Source organism: Amphiura filiformis, chromosome 15 (genome assembly GCF_039555335.1).
Source record: "Amphiura filiformis chromosome 15, Afil_fr2py, whole genome shotgun sequence".
Taxonomy (NCBI): domain Eukaryota; kingdom Metazoa; phylum Echinodermata; class Ophiuroidea; order Amphilepidida; family Amphiuridae; genus Amphiura; species Amphiura filiformis.
Window position 1 is genome coordinate 64,464,479 of NC_092642.1, and position 17,166 is coordinate 64,481,644.

Consider the following 17,166-nt stretch of genomic DNA (forward strand, 5'->3'; position numbering starts at 1 on the left):
ACCGGAACAGTGTCCGATTTACAATTTTTTTCCTACCTGCACTGGTGCATGTAGCCCAAAATTTCTACATGCACAGCAAAAAGTGTGCATGCACCAAAATTAAAGCAAACATAAAATCACATTGAATCACGATCATTGTCAGTTGCTTGTAATAATATTTCCGCTCCCCTGTCAGTGTCATTTTTTATGCCGATCACTCGCCCTTCACTCGCCGATTTCTCAGCCAAAACACTGGATGCTGTGGCTTCATCTGTTCTAGAACTAGTCGCCGACGAGGTGCACGATTTCCAGAATGATGCAAGTGTTTTTGAGCTATTTCCTTTTTGCTGGACATTATTATGATTATTTTCCGCACGTGAGACAAATATTTCCCACGGTTTAAATTCCGGTTCTTTTTTTTTCAATGAAATGAAAATGACACTCTTCTACATGTGCGAGAGTATCGGGAATTGGTGGCATATGATGTCACATTACGCTAGCCCCTCTAAGGGAAGTCATAGTCTTGGACCAGACTGTATGTGGCTATCGCGAATGTTCGTTAGGATGGACGAGTATCAGACCGATGCAAACTGGCTGTGTAGAAGACTAGGGAAGTCAATGAAAAAAGTGACAGTTCTCACGTGATAGGGGTATCGGGAATTGTCAATTGTGCGATTTGTGCCAGCCCTTCTAATGAAGTCAGAAGATGTTGCGCTAAAAATAGATTGGGTTTTTCCAATCGGACTGACTGCTTGTTTACTTTTGTATATTGGCCTTGTCATATCACTAGCGCTAAAATCGTTCATGCACGTGTGCAGGCAGGTAGTGAAAAGCTGCATGCACAGAGGGAATGTTACATGCACTGGTGCAGGTATGCAGGTGGTAAATCGAACACTGTACCGGAAGTTTTAAAGTCAAGTACTTTTCCACCCAATTGGGTGTTTTGCGTTCTAAATTCGGGTAAATCCGCCCAAATATCCGGTATTAGGCGCTTTTTTGAAGCTTAAAAATTGGGCTACTTGAGAATCCTTTATCATGCCTGGTGAGTCAATGCGCGCCTTGACGCTGAAAAAGTTTTGGCAACACTGGATATTAGTACAACTTGAGCACAGCATTGCGGCCAGGGAACTACACAGGGTCGCAGCTGATACTCGCATTTTAATATTTTATTAAAGCTTTTATTTTAGGCCTATTACTTTGCTATTTGTATGTTTATAATACTGATCTATTATTTTATAGTTATTTTAATATTTATAATTTTACTTTAAATTAAACATTATTTCACTTTAATTTTAATAATAATGATAGATTTTATTTATTTATTTATTTATTTATTTATTTATTTATTTATTTATTTATTTATTTATTTATTTATTTATTTATTTATTTATTTATTTATTTTTATTTGTTTGTTTATTATTTCATTTGTTCATTATATATTTGTGATTATAGATCATTTCATTTTTGTTATTTTGATATTTTATTTATTTGACTAAAATAAGGTTTATAAATTTCACTCATAATTCATTTTAGGCTAATGGAACTCGATTGTTAGTTTCCTATTACCGCCCGCATCACCTTTTCAATTTGACCAAATCTTTCATTATTTTTATAAAACAGTCAATTATCTGAAAATTGAGATGGAAATAATCAAAATTGAAACTCTCAAAATATCTGACATCCCCTGCTGATGATAATCAGCCGTTTTTCTTAGTTGTAGGGGTAGAGGATGGGGGAAATTTACGGATTACCTCATCATGCTTCTACTAGGGATTACAAAAATTGCAAATTTCTTTTCAGAAAAATTCAAATTTTTGTTTCTCAATCTATTGCAAAATGTCTGTAATGATGATCTAAGCATTAATACCTGATTTGAAATGGTCTTTCATCAACAATATACTTTGGTACTGGTGGGGTACCTAAATTTGGAAAAAGCTGTTCATAAATTCATTGATTTTATTGACATAATGGATAATGAAAAGAGACCGAATAATGAATAATGAAATAGTGACCTCATCCTTTTTTTCAAACATTCAATTGGAAACTAATAATCAAGTTCCATTGGCCTTATCCTTTTTCTAAATCTGTAAAAAACAAATTAATGCTTCATTAAATCATGATAATGTCATACCCTTATTGATTCCTCTCACTATCACTATCAATATTACACATCAATAAGATTCAAAGAAGTTCTTTGGACTTGACAGAAATTGTTGTGGTAGTCAGATAATCCCCTATAATCCAATGCAATAATAATAGGACGCAATGCTGTCTTTAACCGCTTGTCTTTCACTATAGTAATAATGGTGGGTTAAGGAATCCTGGTGTTCAAATTTCTTAGGGAACAGGCTTATTTGATGCAGTATGATCTCCTGAGCATTTTGACACCATTTTCATCCAAATCGGCCAAAAATGGTGTCAAAATGCTCAGGAGATCATAATGCATCAAATAAGCTGTGTGTGGGGGGGGGGGGTCTTGTTCCCTAAGAAATATGAAACATCACCCTTTTTAAAAGGCTGCTTAACCTACCCCTAATAGTAATTTGTCTTGTGGAGATTTAGCTTTAGGATTAATTAGCCTTGATTAAATGCACTTCCAGTTTCCAATGCACATGTTTGGTTTGGGGAGCACATTTCTTCAATATTTTAACAAATTGATGTCATTAAAATCCAAATTAGGACACTGTCCAAATTTGGACACTGTCAAACTGCTTGATACCCAAAACAGGGCTAGACAATTAAGGCTAAATCACATGTTTAATATTTTTCACTCACTGGCCCCGTCTTATCTTGATCAATTCTTTACAAAAATATCTCATGTTCATAATTATACCACTAGGTCTAGTGCTTCAAATTTCCATGTCCCGAGAGTAGGATCTTACACCAAAAAGTCTTTTTTCTATCAATCCACACTTGATTGGAATAATTTGCCATCCCAAATCAAAGCTATTATTGACAAAAATACTTTTAAATATGCCATAAAAAAACACCTTGCCAGAAGTGCGTTAACCCAAGAGTCAGCTGCATTTGTGTAACCTGTTCCTTTCTGTCCTTTTGCTTGTTTTGTCCTCCGTCCCAGGCACCGTCTTGTCTTTATGTTGGACCCCATTGGAAATAAGTTTACACATTTGCAGCTAGACTTTATGGGTTATCCTGGCATTTCGGCTTTTTGGTGTCTTTGCTTGTATCCATGTATTTCATATATGCTAAGTTTGTGATAATTTGTGATTATTTATATTTATTGTTCTTGTCGATTTTGCCGAATAAATATGAATGAAATAAGGTTAAATGCCCTTGTGTTGAGAGCATGACTCTATTTTATAAGCATTAAATAACCTGCTTTTCAATATTTCATAGTATAAATAGGAATATTGGAAACGGTTTTAATGGCACACATTTCAATACATTACAATTCAATAGGTCAAACTCAAAACTGATGAGTTTCAAGGGGCCCCCTTACCACTGTATGCTTTCGTGGGGCGGCAGGGAGAGGGGGCAAAATCTCTAGGAACGGCCCTGCTTGGGTGGGGATTGAACCCAGCCTTTCAAGGAATGAGCAGAGATTAATTGGACACCCTATCACACTATTTCCACACTTTACATTTTTATTACTGATGTACTGTTTTTTTAGGGAAGAAGAAGCAAGGAACACAGGCTGCTATGAGTGATGTAAGAGTGAAAGAAGAGGAAGATGAGGACTGTGATCCGTTACTGACACTTCCTGACACAGGTATTTAGTTGGATTACTTTGTACTTTATCAGTATGTTATAAGGGAAGGAGAAGCAAGGAACACAGGCTGCTATGAGTGATGTAAGAGTGAAAGAAGAGGAGGATGAGGAGTATGATCCGTTACTGACACTTCCTGTCACAGGTATTTAGTTGGATTACTATGTACTTTATCAGTATGTAATAAGGGAAGGAGAAGCAAGGAACACAGGCTGCTATGAGTGATGTAAGAGTGAAAGAAGAGGAGGTTGAGGACTGTGATCCATTACTGACACTTCCTGTCACAGGTATTTAGTTTGATTACTATGTACTTTATCAGTATGTTATAAGGGAAGGAGAAGCAAGGAACATAGGCTGCTATGAGTGATGTAAGAGTGAAAGAAGAGGAGGATGAGGAGTATGATCCGTTACTGACACTTCCTGTCACAGGTATTTAGTTGGATTACTATGTACTTTATCAGTATGTAATGATATTTTATAAACTTGCTCAAACAATGATTTATGATGGGATACAAGCAATGGATTGATGCACTGAATTGCACATCCAACTGGCAACTTTAAGGTGGTACTACATTGTACACCCCCAGATATATTTTGTAACTAATTTTGCATATTTCTCAAAAAATTACTACACACTGGTAACAAAAAGTATATTATTAAGCTACTTGCAGTTCGCCATTATGCACTATGTGGGGAGAGCCTCGAACTGGCAGCATACATGAATGGGAATTGAACTAGTCATAACGTTCTGTGTAAGGTTACATAATTCTTCCTTTCATGTATGCTGCCAGTTCGAGGCTCTCCCCATAATATAGTGCATAATGGCGGAACTGCAAGTAGCTTAATAGGGGCAAGGAATCCAATTCACTGAAATTTCAGTGATTTCAAGATATTAAGTGGTTCATTATATGTTAAGAAATGAGGTATACATTCTGGCGGTACCGCTTTTCTTATCACAAATAACGTACCGCATGTCTTGAGTCACTGAAATTCCAGTGTAGTAACTGGATAACTTGCCCCTATAATATATAACTTTTGTTATCAGTGTGTTATTAGTTTTTGAGAAAATGCAAAAATAGTCACAAATTTATCAAGGGGTGTAGTACCATCTTCATTGATGGTGCCATACAATGTATAATGAATATTTTTGATGAATAAACAGACAGGAGATATTGATATTAGAATGACCTTGACCTATGCTGTTCACTCCAACTGGGGGTTGAGTGGTGGCATCCGCATCACAATGTCCCGCCAAACTGTTCTGGCATCTGCTGTACGGCTGGCATTTACTATATGGACTTTAGGTTGGTTCTTTTGCAGTCAGTTAGTAGGCAGTCTCTCCACCTCTTTGGTGGTCTTCCTCTGGTCTGACTCCCTGGATGTGGCATTCAAAGGCCATCTTGGAAAGGCGTGAGGGAGGCATTTTCTGGATGTGACCAAATAATGCAGTCTCTTATGGGTTATTCTGTCCAAGATGGAAAACTGAACACCCAGGGTTTTGCGGATGGTGGTGTTTCGGATCCTGTCGCTCTGTGTTACTCATGCACATCATCTCACCTCACCGAGGGCACAGTGACTCAGTGGATACGCCTTGGACTCATAATCTGAGATCTTGCTCGACTTGCGTGGGTTCGAGTCCCCGTCCCGCCACCATGTTGTGCCCTTGGGCAAGGCGCTTTCCCTCGCTTGCCTCACTCCACCCAGGTGCAATGGGAAGCTGTTAGGGGTAGTCACAGTCGTTGTACTGATGAACCCTGTGCCATTTGTAGGCTGCAAACGTGGTTCCGATTATTCTAATAACGGCGGAATAAATGTAAAGCGCTTTGAGGCTGTTTACGGCATAAAGCGCTATATAAATATCTACATTTATTTTTTTATGAAAGTGAGCAGTTGATTTCTGCTCCGTAGAGTAATAAATATTGATATAATATTGGATGGCTGAGCATGATACCATAACATATCGGATGAGTCATAAAAATATCGGACGAGCCAACGGCGAGTTCGATATTTGTATGACGAATCCGATATGTTATGGTATCATGCGAAATAAGCCATCCAATATTATCATTATTAGGCTTTCTGAACTCCTAATAACCCTGAAAACATAATAATGATAAAACATGGACCTTGTATAGCTCAATTTTGGTGTTGGTTTGGATGTCCTTTAGCGCTCCAGATACTCTGTGGTTGCTGCACAGTTCCTAGCTGATTGATTAAAATGCATAGAATAAACTATAGATCTTAGTTGTATAGGAATTGTAAACCAGATCAAGTGACCATTTGGTACTTTTAACTCAGTGGAGGTTAATGACCCCAGATGTGACAGTTTGTTCCATCTCCATACAGTTGTCGACTGCAGATAACTACTTCCAATATTTGTTACAAATTCAAAAATGTCAGAATTGGATTTGGAATCTGCATGAAAGTGCTTCAAAATAAGAACAAACAAATCTAGTATTGGTTCAGTGGTTCTTGAGATAGCTTTTGATATTGATAGTTTGAGAAAATGTCTCAAAACTGGACTTTTATGTTGAAGCCTATGGCTAGCATACAGAGCATTAAAGTTTCTGTTGGGATAAGGTACTGCCAAAATTGTATTTTGTTTCATGTATTCTAATTCACCTACGTCATCTTTGTACAACTTTTTTCCTCTATCCAAGGGTATTATTAGTAACGTTGATTAATTTTATTTTAATTTGTCTTCAATACTTGATCATTTTTGCATCACAGATGAAGCCAAAGTTGCAGCAGAGATAGATAGGCGAAAAGAAGCCAAGAAATTGATGACGACCAGTAAAGATGCTGCAATGGCAGATGAGGAAGAGACTAACGAAGAAAGTGTAGAGAAAGAGAAAATCAGTCCTGAGGAAATCGGAATTTGTAAAGGTCCACAGACAAGACTAATAAAGAGCATGGAAGATTTTGAGAGCTGTCCAGGAGAAATGAGAGAAGAATTTGAAAGATGTCAGAGAAAATGCCAGAAACATGAAGCCAAGGTTGCAACAGATATCGAAAATAGAAGAGAAGCGGAAAACAGTCTGATGGTGGCTGAAGAAGATGCTGATGAAATGACAGATGAGGAAAAGGTTAATGAGGAAAGTGTTCCATTACGGACTTGCCCTTTTGCAGAGAAAGAGAAAATTACTTTAGATGTTGTAACTGACTTTGTTTTTGAGGAAATCAGAAAGCCTAGTAGTTCGCGGAAACTCTTTGGTGAACTTGTTGAAGATGTTGTGAATGCTGTATGCCAGCACAACTCAGTGAAGTTGAAAAAGACTCCAAGATTGATGCACCAGGTCAAGAAGTATGTATCTGAATTGGTTGGGAAGAAAAGGAAGGGTAAAAGGGATCAGTCATCAAGCAACATAGGAGACATCGATATGAAGCATCGATGGGAATGCATGGTCTTGGCAGATGAATTTGAGTGCAAGGATGACTTTGAGAGATGTCAGAGAAGGTATCAATCTGGTAATGCTGATCAAGGTTAGTGAATGGTTATTATTCTGTCCAGGACAGTGGATTGTAGAGATTAAGAGAGAGAATAGAGGTAGTCATTGTGACGTCAACGCCGCCATCTTGTGGGTACGGAGTGCCTTGTTGCTAAGATCACCATGTTGATGCTTAAGGGGGTACTACACCCCTCGATAAATGTGTGTCTATTTTTGCATTTTTCTCAAAAACTATTAACACAGTGGTAACAAAAGTTATGTATATTATAGGGGCAAGGAATCCAATTACATGTACTACACTGGAATTTCAGTGACCCAAGACAAGCGGTTCGTTATTTATGATAAGAAATAAGGTACCGCTAGTATGTACCTCATTTCCTATCATATATACTGAACTGCTTGTCTTGAGTCACTGAAATTTCAGTGCAGTAATTGGATTCCTTGCCCCAATAATATACATAACTTTTGTTACCAGTGTGTTATTATTTTTTGAGAAAATGCAAAACTAGTCACAATTTACCACAGGGGTGTAGTACCCCTTAACTGAAGAGGTGCATCATGCGCTGCGACTTCCGCGTAATTGGGGCGTAATGTCTAACCCATGACATGCAGAACGGCAGTACCCACAAGATGGTGGATCACGTGGAAAAGGCTGACGGCCTCTATTCGTAATTATGCATCATGCTAAAAAATAAAATGTTCGTATCAAAGATGTAATTTCAGATTTGAAGCCATATGTAATGTGTGATTTGCATAAAACATATTTATGACATTTAAATGTTAGTTTTCACTAATCACATTGCCCCTGTTTAATTTTGAGGCAAACAAATGAGGTAAAACTGAAAAAAATTGTGATTTCATTCCAGTGCCTACTGCCTACAATGTGTGTGTTAGCTTTAGAGCAAATCACACACTATGGCTTTAACAGTATTGGGCTTACAGGAGCATTATGTGTATGTGTTGCCTTCCCCATTTAGCTTCAGCTTCATCCAGGTTATATTTTGTTTTTGATTACAAGAGCATACACTGTTCTTGTTTGTTTTTATTTATTCTTTTTGTTTGTTTTATCTTCCTATATATCAGGTGAGATTCCACCAAGTACTTCATCATGTTCTGACTTGCCGGAGGAAACCAGTTTGCACGTTGAGCCGTACTTTTTGTTGAAGCAAATAAAAAATGCTGATACAAAGTTTACCTATCAAGAATTTATGGACTTCATCTTCCAACAGATTTGCAGTCATAAGTCAGTTACATTGCATGGCACACCAAGGCTAAAGAGCCAAGTGAGAAAGCAAACAGCTCAAATGAAAAGTCGGTTAAAGACTGAGGGAAGACCGGGCGGTTATTATTTGCGAAAACACATGGACAATATTGGCAGGAGTCAGCCTTGGACATGCAAAGTGTTGGCTGATGAATTTGTGTACAGGGAGGAGTTTGAGAGATGTCGGAGAGAAGCTGCGGAATACGATGCTCAAGTTCAAGCAGAAAAAGATGCTGAAATGGCAAACAGGGAAGATATTAATGAGGAAAGTGTTCCATTACAAACTTGTCCTTTTGCAGAGAAAGAGAAAATCAACCTAGATGTTGTAACTGACTTTGTTTTTGAGGAGATCAGAAAGCCTAATAGTTCACGGAAACTTTTTGGTGAACTTGTTGAAGATGTTGTGAATACGTTATGCAGGCACAACTCAGTGAGGTTGAAAACGACTCCAAGATTGCTGCATCAGGTCAAGAAGTATGTATCTGAATTGGTTGGGAAAGGCAAGAAAGGAAAGGGTAAAAGGGCTGAGTCGTCAAGCAACGTGGAAGACATATATACGCAACAGCCATGGGAATGCATGGTCTTGGCAGATGAATTTGAGAGCAGAGATGACTTTGTCAGATGTCAGAGAATGTGTGAAGACACTAATTTGCACGTTGAGCCGTACTTTTTGTTGAAGCAAATAAAATATGCAGATGCAAAGTTTACATATCAAGAATTAATTGACTTCATCTTCCAACAGATTTGCAGTCATAAGTCAGTTACATTGCATGGCACACCAAGGCTAAAGAGCCAAGTGAGAAAGCAAACAGCTCAATTGAAAAGTCGCTTAAAGACTGAGGGAAGACCGGGCGGTTATTATATGCGAAAATACATGGACAATGTTGGCAGGTATCCGCCTTGGACATGTAAAGTGTTGGCTGATGAATTTGTGTATAGGGAGGAGTTTGAGAGATGTCGGAGAGAAGCTGCGGAATACGACGCTCAAGTTCAAGCAGAAAAAGAAGAGAAAAGGCGGCTAGCTATGGAAGATGAAGAAAGGAAACGAGCAGAAGAGGAGGAGGATGAAGAAGAAAGTCTTCCACTGCGCACATACCCTCTTGCAGGTACAACATTGGAGAGTAAGTTGAATTTGGATTTAACAGGGTTCCTGTGCACTTTAAAAGATGTCTCTGAACATCAGAACAATATACCGTACCTTACATGTATATGTTAGCAAAATAATTATCAAGCATGAATCACATGGTTTTATTTAAAACAAACTCATATTGACCATAAAAAACAAATAAAAACAGCCGGCTCTCAACACGCGATATTCAAAATTCCAGCGCCGAAATTGCCTAGTGCAATGACGCCATGGTTATTTGTGCTCAGTTGTTGCTAGCCTTCATTGTATTACTGGAATGTTATTGCACTCGACAATTTCGGCGCCCAATTTCGGCGCCCGAGAATTTTGAATATCGGGTGTTGAGAGATGGCTGTATTAATTTGGGTTTTTTTTGGTCAATATGAGTTTGTTTTAAATAAAACCACATGATTCATGATTGATAATTGATTTTCTAACATATAAGGCATAATGTTGTGATTGCCGGAGACATCCTTTAAATTTCAAAACACCTTTTTCTTGTGGGCTGTAAGGACCACTTAGCAATCTGTTGTGTATAGGTGCATGTGTGGACCTGTTTACCTGCAACCGAGGACAAACATGAGACTTTCCGCATTCAACCTGTGGACCTTACCTTCACAAACCGAGGACGGTGCTGGTGTCGCCTAGCTGCATGCAAACAAGCGCTGTCCTTTGTTTGCGGAGGTTTCTAGATGGTCCCGATTGCATGTCAATGCATTTGAGAAATATGTCCACTATTGTGCATTAAAAATAGTGACCTCAGTTGGTAGGCCTGTTTTGTACTGGTTATATGCACCTTATAAGTCCTTGGGAGTCCTTAAATTTCAAAATACATGAAGGTCCAGGAAGTCCTAGCTATTTACAAATAGTCCTTGAAAACTGTAGACACTCTAATCTAATATATAGGTTCTGTATGGTACAGATGGTTGTTTGCTTGCCTGTCTGGTTGGCTGTCCGGTTGGCTGTCCAGTTGGCTGTCCGGGCAGAAGCAAAATCATTAATCCACTTTGCAGCTTCAACACAATAACTGATCAACTTTAAACTTGGTAGCGTGATAGGGTATGGTGGCCTGACGTGCTGTATAGTTTTGTGTCATGTATTTGCATATTTATGAATATTAATGAGCTTATTTGCATATTTTGCCTTAAATTCCATGTATCCACACTGCAGCTTAAAACACAATAACTGATCAATTTCAAATATGGCAGGGTAATAGGATATGGTGACTTTGTCAGCTATATAGTTTTGTGTCATGCTGTTTGCATATTTATGAATATTAATTTGCATATTTTGCCTGAAATTACATTACTTCACTATGCAGCCTATATGCAATAACCAATTAACTTGGCAGGATGATAGAGTAATGATCACCTCTTGTGTTGTATAGTTTGCATCGTGTTATTTGTATATTTATGAATGTTAATGACCTCATTTACATATTCTTTGATTTACAAACCTTTGTTGTGGGGCCACCTTAAAGGGGCATTTCGTGATCCACAGCCTCATCCCCCCACTTTTCTCAAAAAAAGTTTAGATTTTTATATCACTGGAAACCTCTGGCTACATAATGTTTATGTACAAAATATTTCTTGCAGATTAATTCATTTTGCAAAGATATCGTGAAATTTGAATTTCGTTCTGGTGCATCAGAACGAAATTACAACGCATTGTCTATGGAGCAGTGTAATACACATAATCATGCATAACTCGCAAACGCAAAATCGGAATCAACTGAAATTTTGGGAATAGACTTTTTTCGTGGATATGTACTGAAAAATGTCATAAAAAGAGGATGCTAGGATCACGAAACACTCCTTTAATTACAAATCACATGCACATGAATATTCCAGTTTAATCATAAAATTGTTTTGGACACCACAACAAAATATTTGATCAGTACAGGGTGTCTCAATAAAAATAGGTCCTGTGGATTTGGGGACTTAACTTAAGGGATCTAGAATGAGCGTTTATGGCGTTTCGACAGTATTTTTTGTGGGACATGAGATCACCTCAGACGTATCGAATTGCATTCTAAATACGAAGCATGTCTTTCTGATATCAAATAATTTTCATTTTTGAAATTCACGATATAATACAAATTTTATGACAAATTATTAAAATTTGATATTTTTCAAATTTTTGATATATAACAGTCCTCAAGTAAATTTTATAAGTCTAATGATATATTCTTAAAGTGTATGTAGCTGGGAGGAAAAGCCGACGATCAATTGAAAATTTTGACATTTTATATTGAAGATATGGATTTTATTCCCAAAAGACCAAATTTTTTTTGTGGTTTGGGGGAAAAAATCCATATCTTCAATACGAAAGGTCAAAATTTTCAATTGATCGTCAGCTTTTCATCCCACCTACATACACTTGAAGTATAAATCATCAGATTTATTAAGTTTACTTTGAGTACTGTTAAATATCAAAAATATCAATTTTAATGATTTGCCATAAAATGTGTATTACATTGCGAATTTCAAAAATCAAAATTATTTGATATCAGAAGGACATTCTTCGTATTCAGAATGCAATTCGATATGTCTGATGTGCTCTAATGTCCCACAATAAATACTGTCCAAACGCTCATACCCCAGCCCTTAAAATGTCAGCAGTAAAATCAAAGCTTTTTGTAGATTCAAGAACCATGACGTTTCCTCTTTAAAATGGTGCACATATCATCAAAATCTGTTCATGTGTCACTGAGATAATTGAGATTGTAAATATAGACCCATTTTTGGACCGTTCGATGGGGCAATACACATAATGTGCTGCATTGTAGTTTAGAATGGGAGAAAGAAATGAAGTAAACTCTCAGTTTTGCTGGGTACGAGTTGGAAACATCAACAAAGCAATCAATCAATCTCCGAAAGGATGTTTTTCACACCTTTTTCTTTAGGTTAACAATATGTGAAAGTATACCTTCTAAAAAACAGTTCATATATTTCTCCAGTAACAACAGGGCTCTCGCAAATCACGTTTAGGGGCTCCAAAATGCAAGTTGATGCACTTAGGAGTCATTTTATTGATCCCGCTATTTCGCAAAGCGTATTTCCTTGACTGATGTGCAACATTATAAATATTGAAAAATCACAAAAACACATTATAAAGGCTGTATTCTTTACCAACATTAAAGCTCCTTTTCTACTTACTCCTCCACCTCTTTTTCCTCGCCTATTTCTCCTTCCTTCTTACAGGCAAAGAAGAAGATGTCGAAGGCAATGATGAAGATGTCGATGGCAAAGATACATCAGATGACAGTTCTACAGAGGATTCTTCATCAGATGACAGTTCTTCAGAGGATTCTTCATCAGATGACAGTTCTTCAGAGGATTCTTCATCAGATGACAGCTCAGACACAGATTCGTTAGAAACTCATAGAAAGAGAAAAAGAAAAAAGAAGAGGAGGAAATGGATCAGGTGCCCATATTGCAAGTGGAAATTTCAGAAGGAAATACAGCTAGATTTGCACATCCAATGGCACTTGAAACATGTATGCTGTACCTGCGGGCTTACGTTTGCAACCAAATCAATGCTGAAAGAACACCGTAACAATGCGCACCAAGTTAAAACAAGCTGCGGTTGTCGGCCCTTAAAAAACAAGCGGAGTAAAAGATTTAAGAAGTTGAAACGGAAGCACGTTTGTCAACTGTGTGGCAAAGCATATGATATGTTGTATCTGTTAAGGAAACATAGGTCATGCGCTTTTTCTATCAACTTAAATAGCATCAAATGCTGCATCTGTTACCATGGTTACAAGAGTCCAGCTGATTTAAGACATCACAAGGAGGTCTTTCATCCTGCAGGCTACAAATTATCAGCATTCCACTGTAAGCGCTGTAAGAGGCATTTTTCAGAATTTCAGAAGTATAGAAGCCATGTGAAAAGAGAACAGAAAAAGTATCGTAAGATTTGTATACAAGGGATTAGGAAACGAAACAGTAGCCCACAAGAAGGCGTAAATATGATCAATCAGAGCACATCACCACAAACTTTGCCCAATTCCGTCACTCCAAATATATTGTATCATTCACTCTCTGATACGCAACGTATAACACTAGGCATGGCTTATTTGAGATACCTAATCCATCAACAGAGTGGTAATAATGAACATGTACAAAGTATGAATGGCATAGCCAGCAATGCACTGTCCAATATGGCTAGAAGGACAAGTCAGAATTCTCCTCAACCACCTTGGATTAATGTCAGAGGGCCTAATTATGTACCAACGCAAGTACCAACTCAAGGTTTACCCGATGTTGGTGCCATAGGCATTGATAGCGCAAACATCCAACCACACACTACTAGCCCTGTAAGCATTAATAGCACAAATGTACAACAAGAAGTTGTACTGACTTTAAATGCAAGTGTTAACAGCCCAAATGTACAGCCACAAGGACTACCGACCTCAAGTGTTAACAATAACAGCCCAAATGTACAGCCACAAGGACTACCGACTTTAAGTTTGGCAAGTGATAACAGCCCAAATGTACAGCCACAAGGACTACCGACTGTAAGTGTGGCAAGTGATAACAGCCCAAATGTGCAGTATTCTCATACACCATCTTTCATCAGAGGGCCCAATCATGTACCAACACAAGTATCAACTGAAGCCTTACCCCATGTTGGTACCATAGGCATTGATAGCACAAACATTCGACCACTTAGATTATTCACTACTAGCCCGAGGTACTCACACCTCCGTCACTATGATTACCACTGACTTGTCCGCACAAAAGTGAGGAAGGAACAACTAACTAGGGCCATGATGTATTGATGTTTCGGTGCTGCAAGGCCTGTAAGCATTAACAGCATAAATGTATATCCACAAGGTTAACCGACTAAATTTGACAAGTTGTTAACAGCCCAGATGTACAGCCACAAGGGCTACCGACTTTAAGTTTGGCATTAAGTGTTAACAGCCCAAATGTACAGCCACAAGGACTACCGACTATTTGGCAAGTGTTAATAGCCACAAATTGTATCCATTGCTGATATGGTGTTAAAGTGGTGTAGCTATCTACTGCTGAAGTTGGTGTTGATGAAGTAGTGTAACTATCTACCGCTGATATTGGTGTTGATAAAGTAGTGTAGCTATCTACTGCTGATATTGGTGTTGATGAAGTAGTGTAACTATCTACTGCTGATATTGGTGTTGATGAAGTAGTTGAACTATCTACTGCTGATATTGGTGATGACGTGGTGTAGCTATCTACTGCTGATATTGGTGTTGATGAAGTAGTGTAACTATCTACTGATGATATTGGTGTTAATGAAGTAGTGTAACTATATATTGCTGATATTGGTGTTGATAAAGTGGTGTAGCGATCTACTGCTGATATTGGTGTTGATGAAATTGTGTAACTATCTACTGCTGATATTGGTGTTGATGAAGTAGCATGCCTATATCTACTGCTGATATTGGTGTTGATGAAGTAGCGTGCCTATATCTACTGCTCATATTTGTTTTGATGAAGTAGTGTAACTATCTACTGCTGATATTGGTGTTGATGAAGTAGTGTAACTATCTACTGCTGATATTGGTGATGAAGTGGTGTAGCTATCTACTGCTGATATTGGTGTTGATGAAGTAGTGTAACTATCTACTGATGATATTGGTGATGAAGTAGTGTAGCTATCTACTACTGATATTGGTGTTGATGAAGTATTGTAGCTATCTACTGCTGATATTGGTGTTGATGAAGTAGTGTAACTATCTACTGATGATATTGGTGTTGATAAAGTAGTGTAGCTATCTGCTGCTGATATCGGTGTTGATGAAGTAGTGTAACTATCTACTGCTGATATTGGTTCTGATGAAGTGTGTAGCTATCTGCTGCTGGTATTGGTATTGATGAAGTGTGTAGCTATCTGCTGCTAATATTGGTGTTGATGAAACAGTGTCGCTGTCTACCAAATGTGCATGAAGCAAAATTTTGCATATATTTAAAGCTAAAATGGTTAAATAGAGGGTGTATCAAAATGATTGGTACCTATCAGCTTTGTTGTCTATTGAAACGCCTGTTTCTTCTAAATCCAACATTAGATCCTTTTCAAATGGGTATACATTGTAGTTTATAGTTTTATGACTTTTTACAACAAAAATCTATAAATAAGGTGGATGTTATGCTGCATTTTGATGTGGCAGTCTTGGTCATGCTCACTGGATATTGATGGGTACCAATCATTTTGATACACCCTGAATGAGGCTATTTGGTCAGACACATACAAATTTGCATAACATTGGGGATGGTTGCACAGACCATCCCTCTCCTTGAATATCCCCCATTTCCCATGGATTCATGCCTATGATAACAGTAATAGGGCCTTGGCCTTGAAGGTCAAAGCCTTGGACTGGACCTTGAGGGACAAAGCTTTGACGTGGAAGGTCAAAGCCTTGGCCATGCATGACACAGCCTTCCCTTCAATACTGAGCTACACCACTTCATCAAAACTTCAGCAGTAGATAGCCACAATAGTTCATCAACACCAATATCAGCATTAGATAGTTACACTACTTCATCAACACCTATATCAGCAGTAGATAGCAATACTATAGCCTACTATACTTCATCAAACACTGATATCAACATTAGACGTGCATCTTCCATTTTAGCCGAAAAACATTATGTTTTGGGTCCAAATAGCCTACAAAAATTGCACAATTTTGCGCGCGAATCGCGCACTGGCCTATTATATAGCAAAACCAGCTTCAATTCTGGCTAAAATAGTCTTGAATTGAATTTTTTTCACACGTAAATCTCCTAGTTAAATCTAAAATCTGGGCCACTTGAGTGCATGCCTTCCTCACGGTGCGTTTGGGCCTCCAAATTTTGGCCTGGCCCACAGCCCCCAAAAAGGTAAATCCGGCCCTGACCACTTCATATACTGCACAACAAAATTGATAGATATCAGCAGTTGACAGTGGATTGCACTTCTTAATCAACACAGATTATGATATATCAGCAGTAGATAGCTGCACTCATTGCCGTCAATCCGGGGGTGGGGATATCCTCCCATCTTTTAGACAAAATTGGCAATTTTTTTGTTCTTTACAGCCACCTTTTGACAATTTAGGCCAAATGCCCCCCCCCCCTTCAAGATAGATTGATGCCTCTGGCTACACTACTTCATCAACACCAATTTCAGCAGTAGGTAGATAAGTTTGATGTGATATGCTGAAATGTAACCGTTTGGATACAATTTTCTTCTTTAAAACAATTGAAACATTAGCATAGTAAACAGAGAAAGATTATGAAATGCAAGGTATATCTATTGCAGTGCAGTGGGAGGTGTAAAATGGTGCTGCATGGAATGCAACAGGATTGGTTTCAAATAAAAGGAATATCAGGTTACCAATTTGGTTACTATTGTTAAGCAATGGTATAGATGAGTTGACCTCAATGTTTATCAACAAAGGCAAGGGACTGGTATATCTTTATGCTTGAGTGAACCCCGCGTGCAACCACTATACTGTTCAATAGTCTTATTGTGATGTGGCGGGAGTTTTAAAAACACGAGCCCTGAACAAAATATGATGCGCGCGCATACTGACAGGCAAAAAAGACCCGGGAAAAAAAATGGAAATTGTGATGATGCGTGCGCATACTGCCAGGCA

General features: G+C 38.1%; 1 protein-coding gene across 1 annotated transcript; it reads left to right on the plus strand.

Moving 5' to 3' along the window:
* The first annotated feature begins 3,622 nt into the window (after positions 1-3,622).
* LOC140171950 (uncharacterized) lies at positions 3,623-17,166 on the plus strand. Its single transcript, XM_072195294.1, has 4 exons — positions 3,623-4,135; positions 6,437-7,189; positions 8,239-9,537; positions 12,746-17,166. Exons 1-4 carry the CDS (start codon positions 4,066-4,068, stop codon positions 14,269-14,271), a joined length of 3,648 nt encoding a protein of 1,215 aa, XP_072051395.1. The 5' UTR covers positions 3,623-4,065; the 3' UTR covers positions 14,272-17,166.

Coding starts and splice junctions, on each gene's coding strand:
- LOC140171950 (XM_072195294.1), top strand. CDS start 4,066: ATGAGTGATGTAAGAGTGAAAGAAGAGGAGGATGAGGAGTATGATCCG. Junction 7,190..8,238: donor ATCTGGTAATGCTGATCAAG/GTTAGTGAATGG, acceptor CCTATATATCAG/GTGAGATTCCACCAAGTACT. Junction 9,538..12,745: donor TGCAGGTACAACATTGGAGA/GTAAGTTGAATT, acceptor TCCTTCTTACAG/GCAAAGAAGAAGATGTCGAA.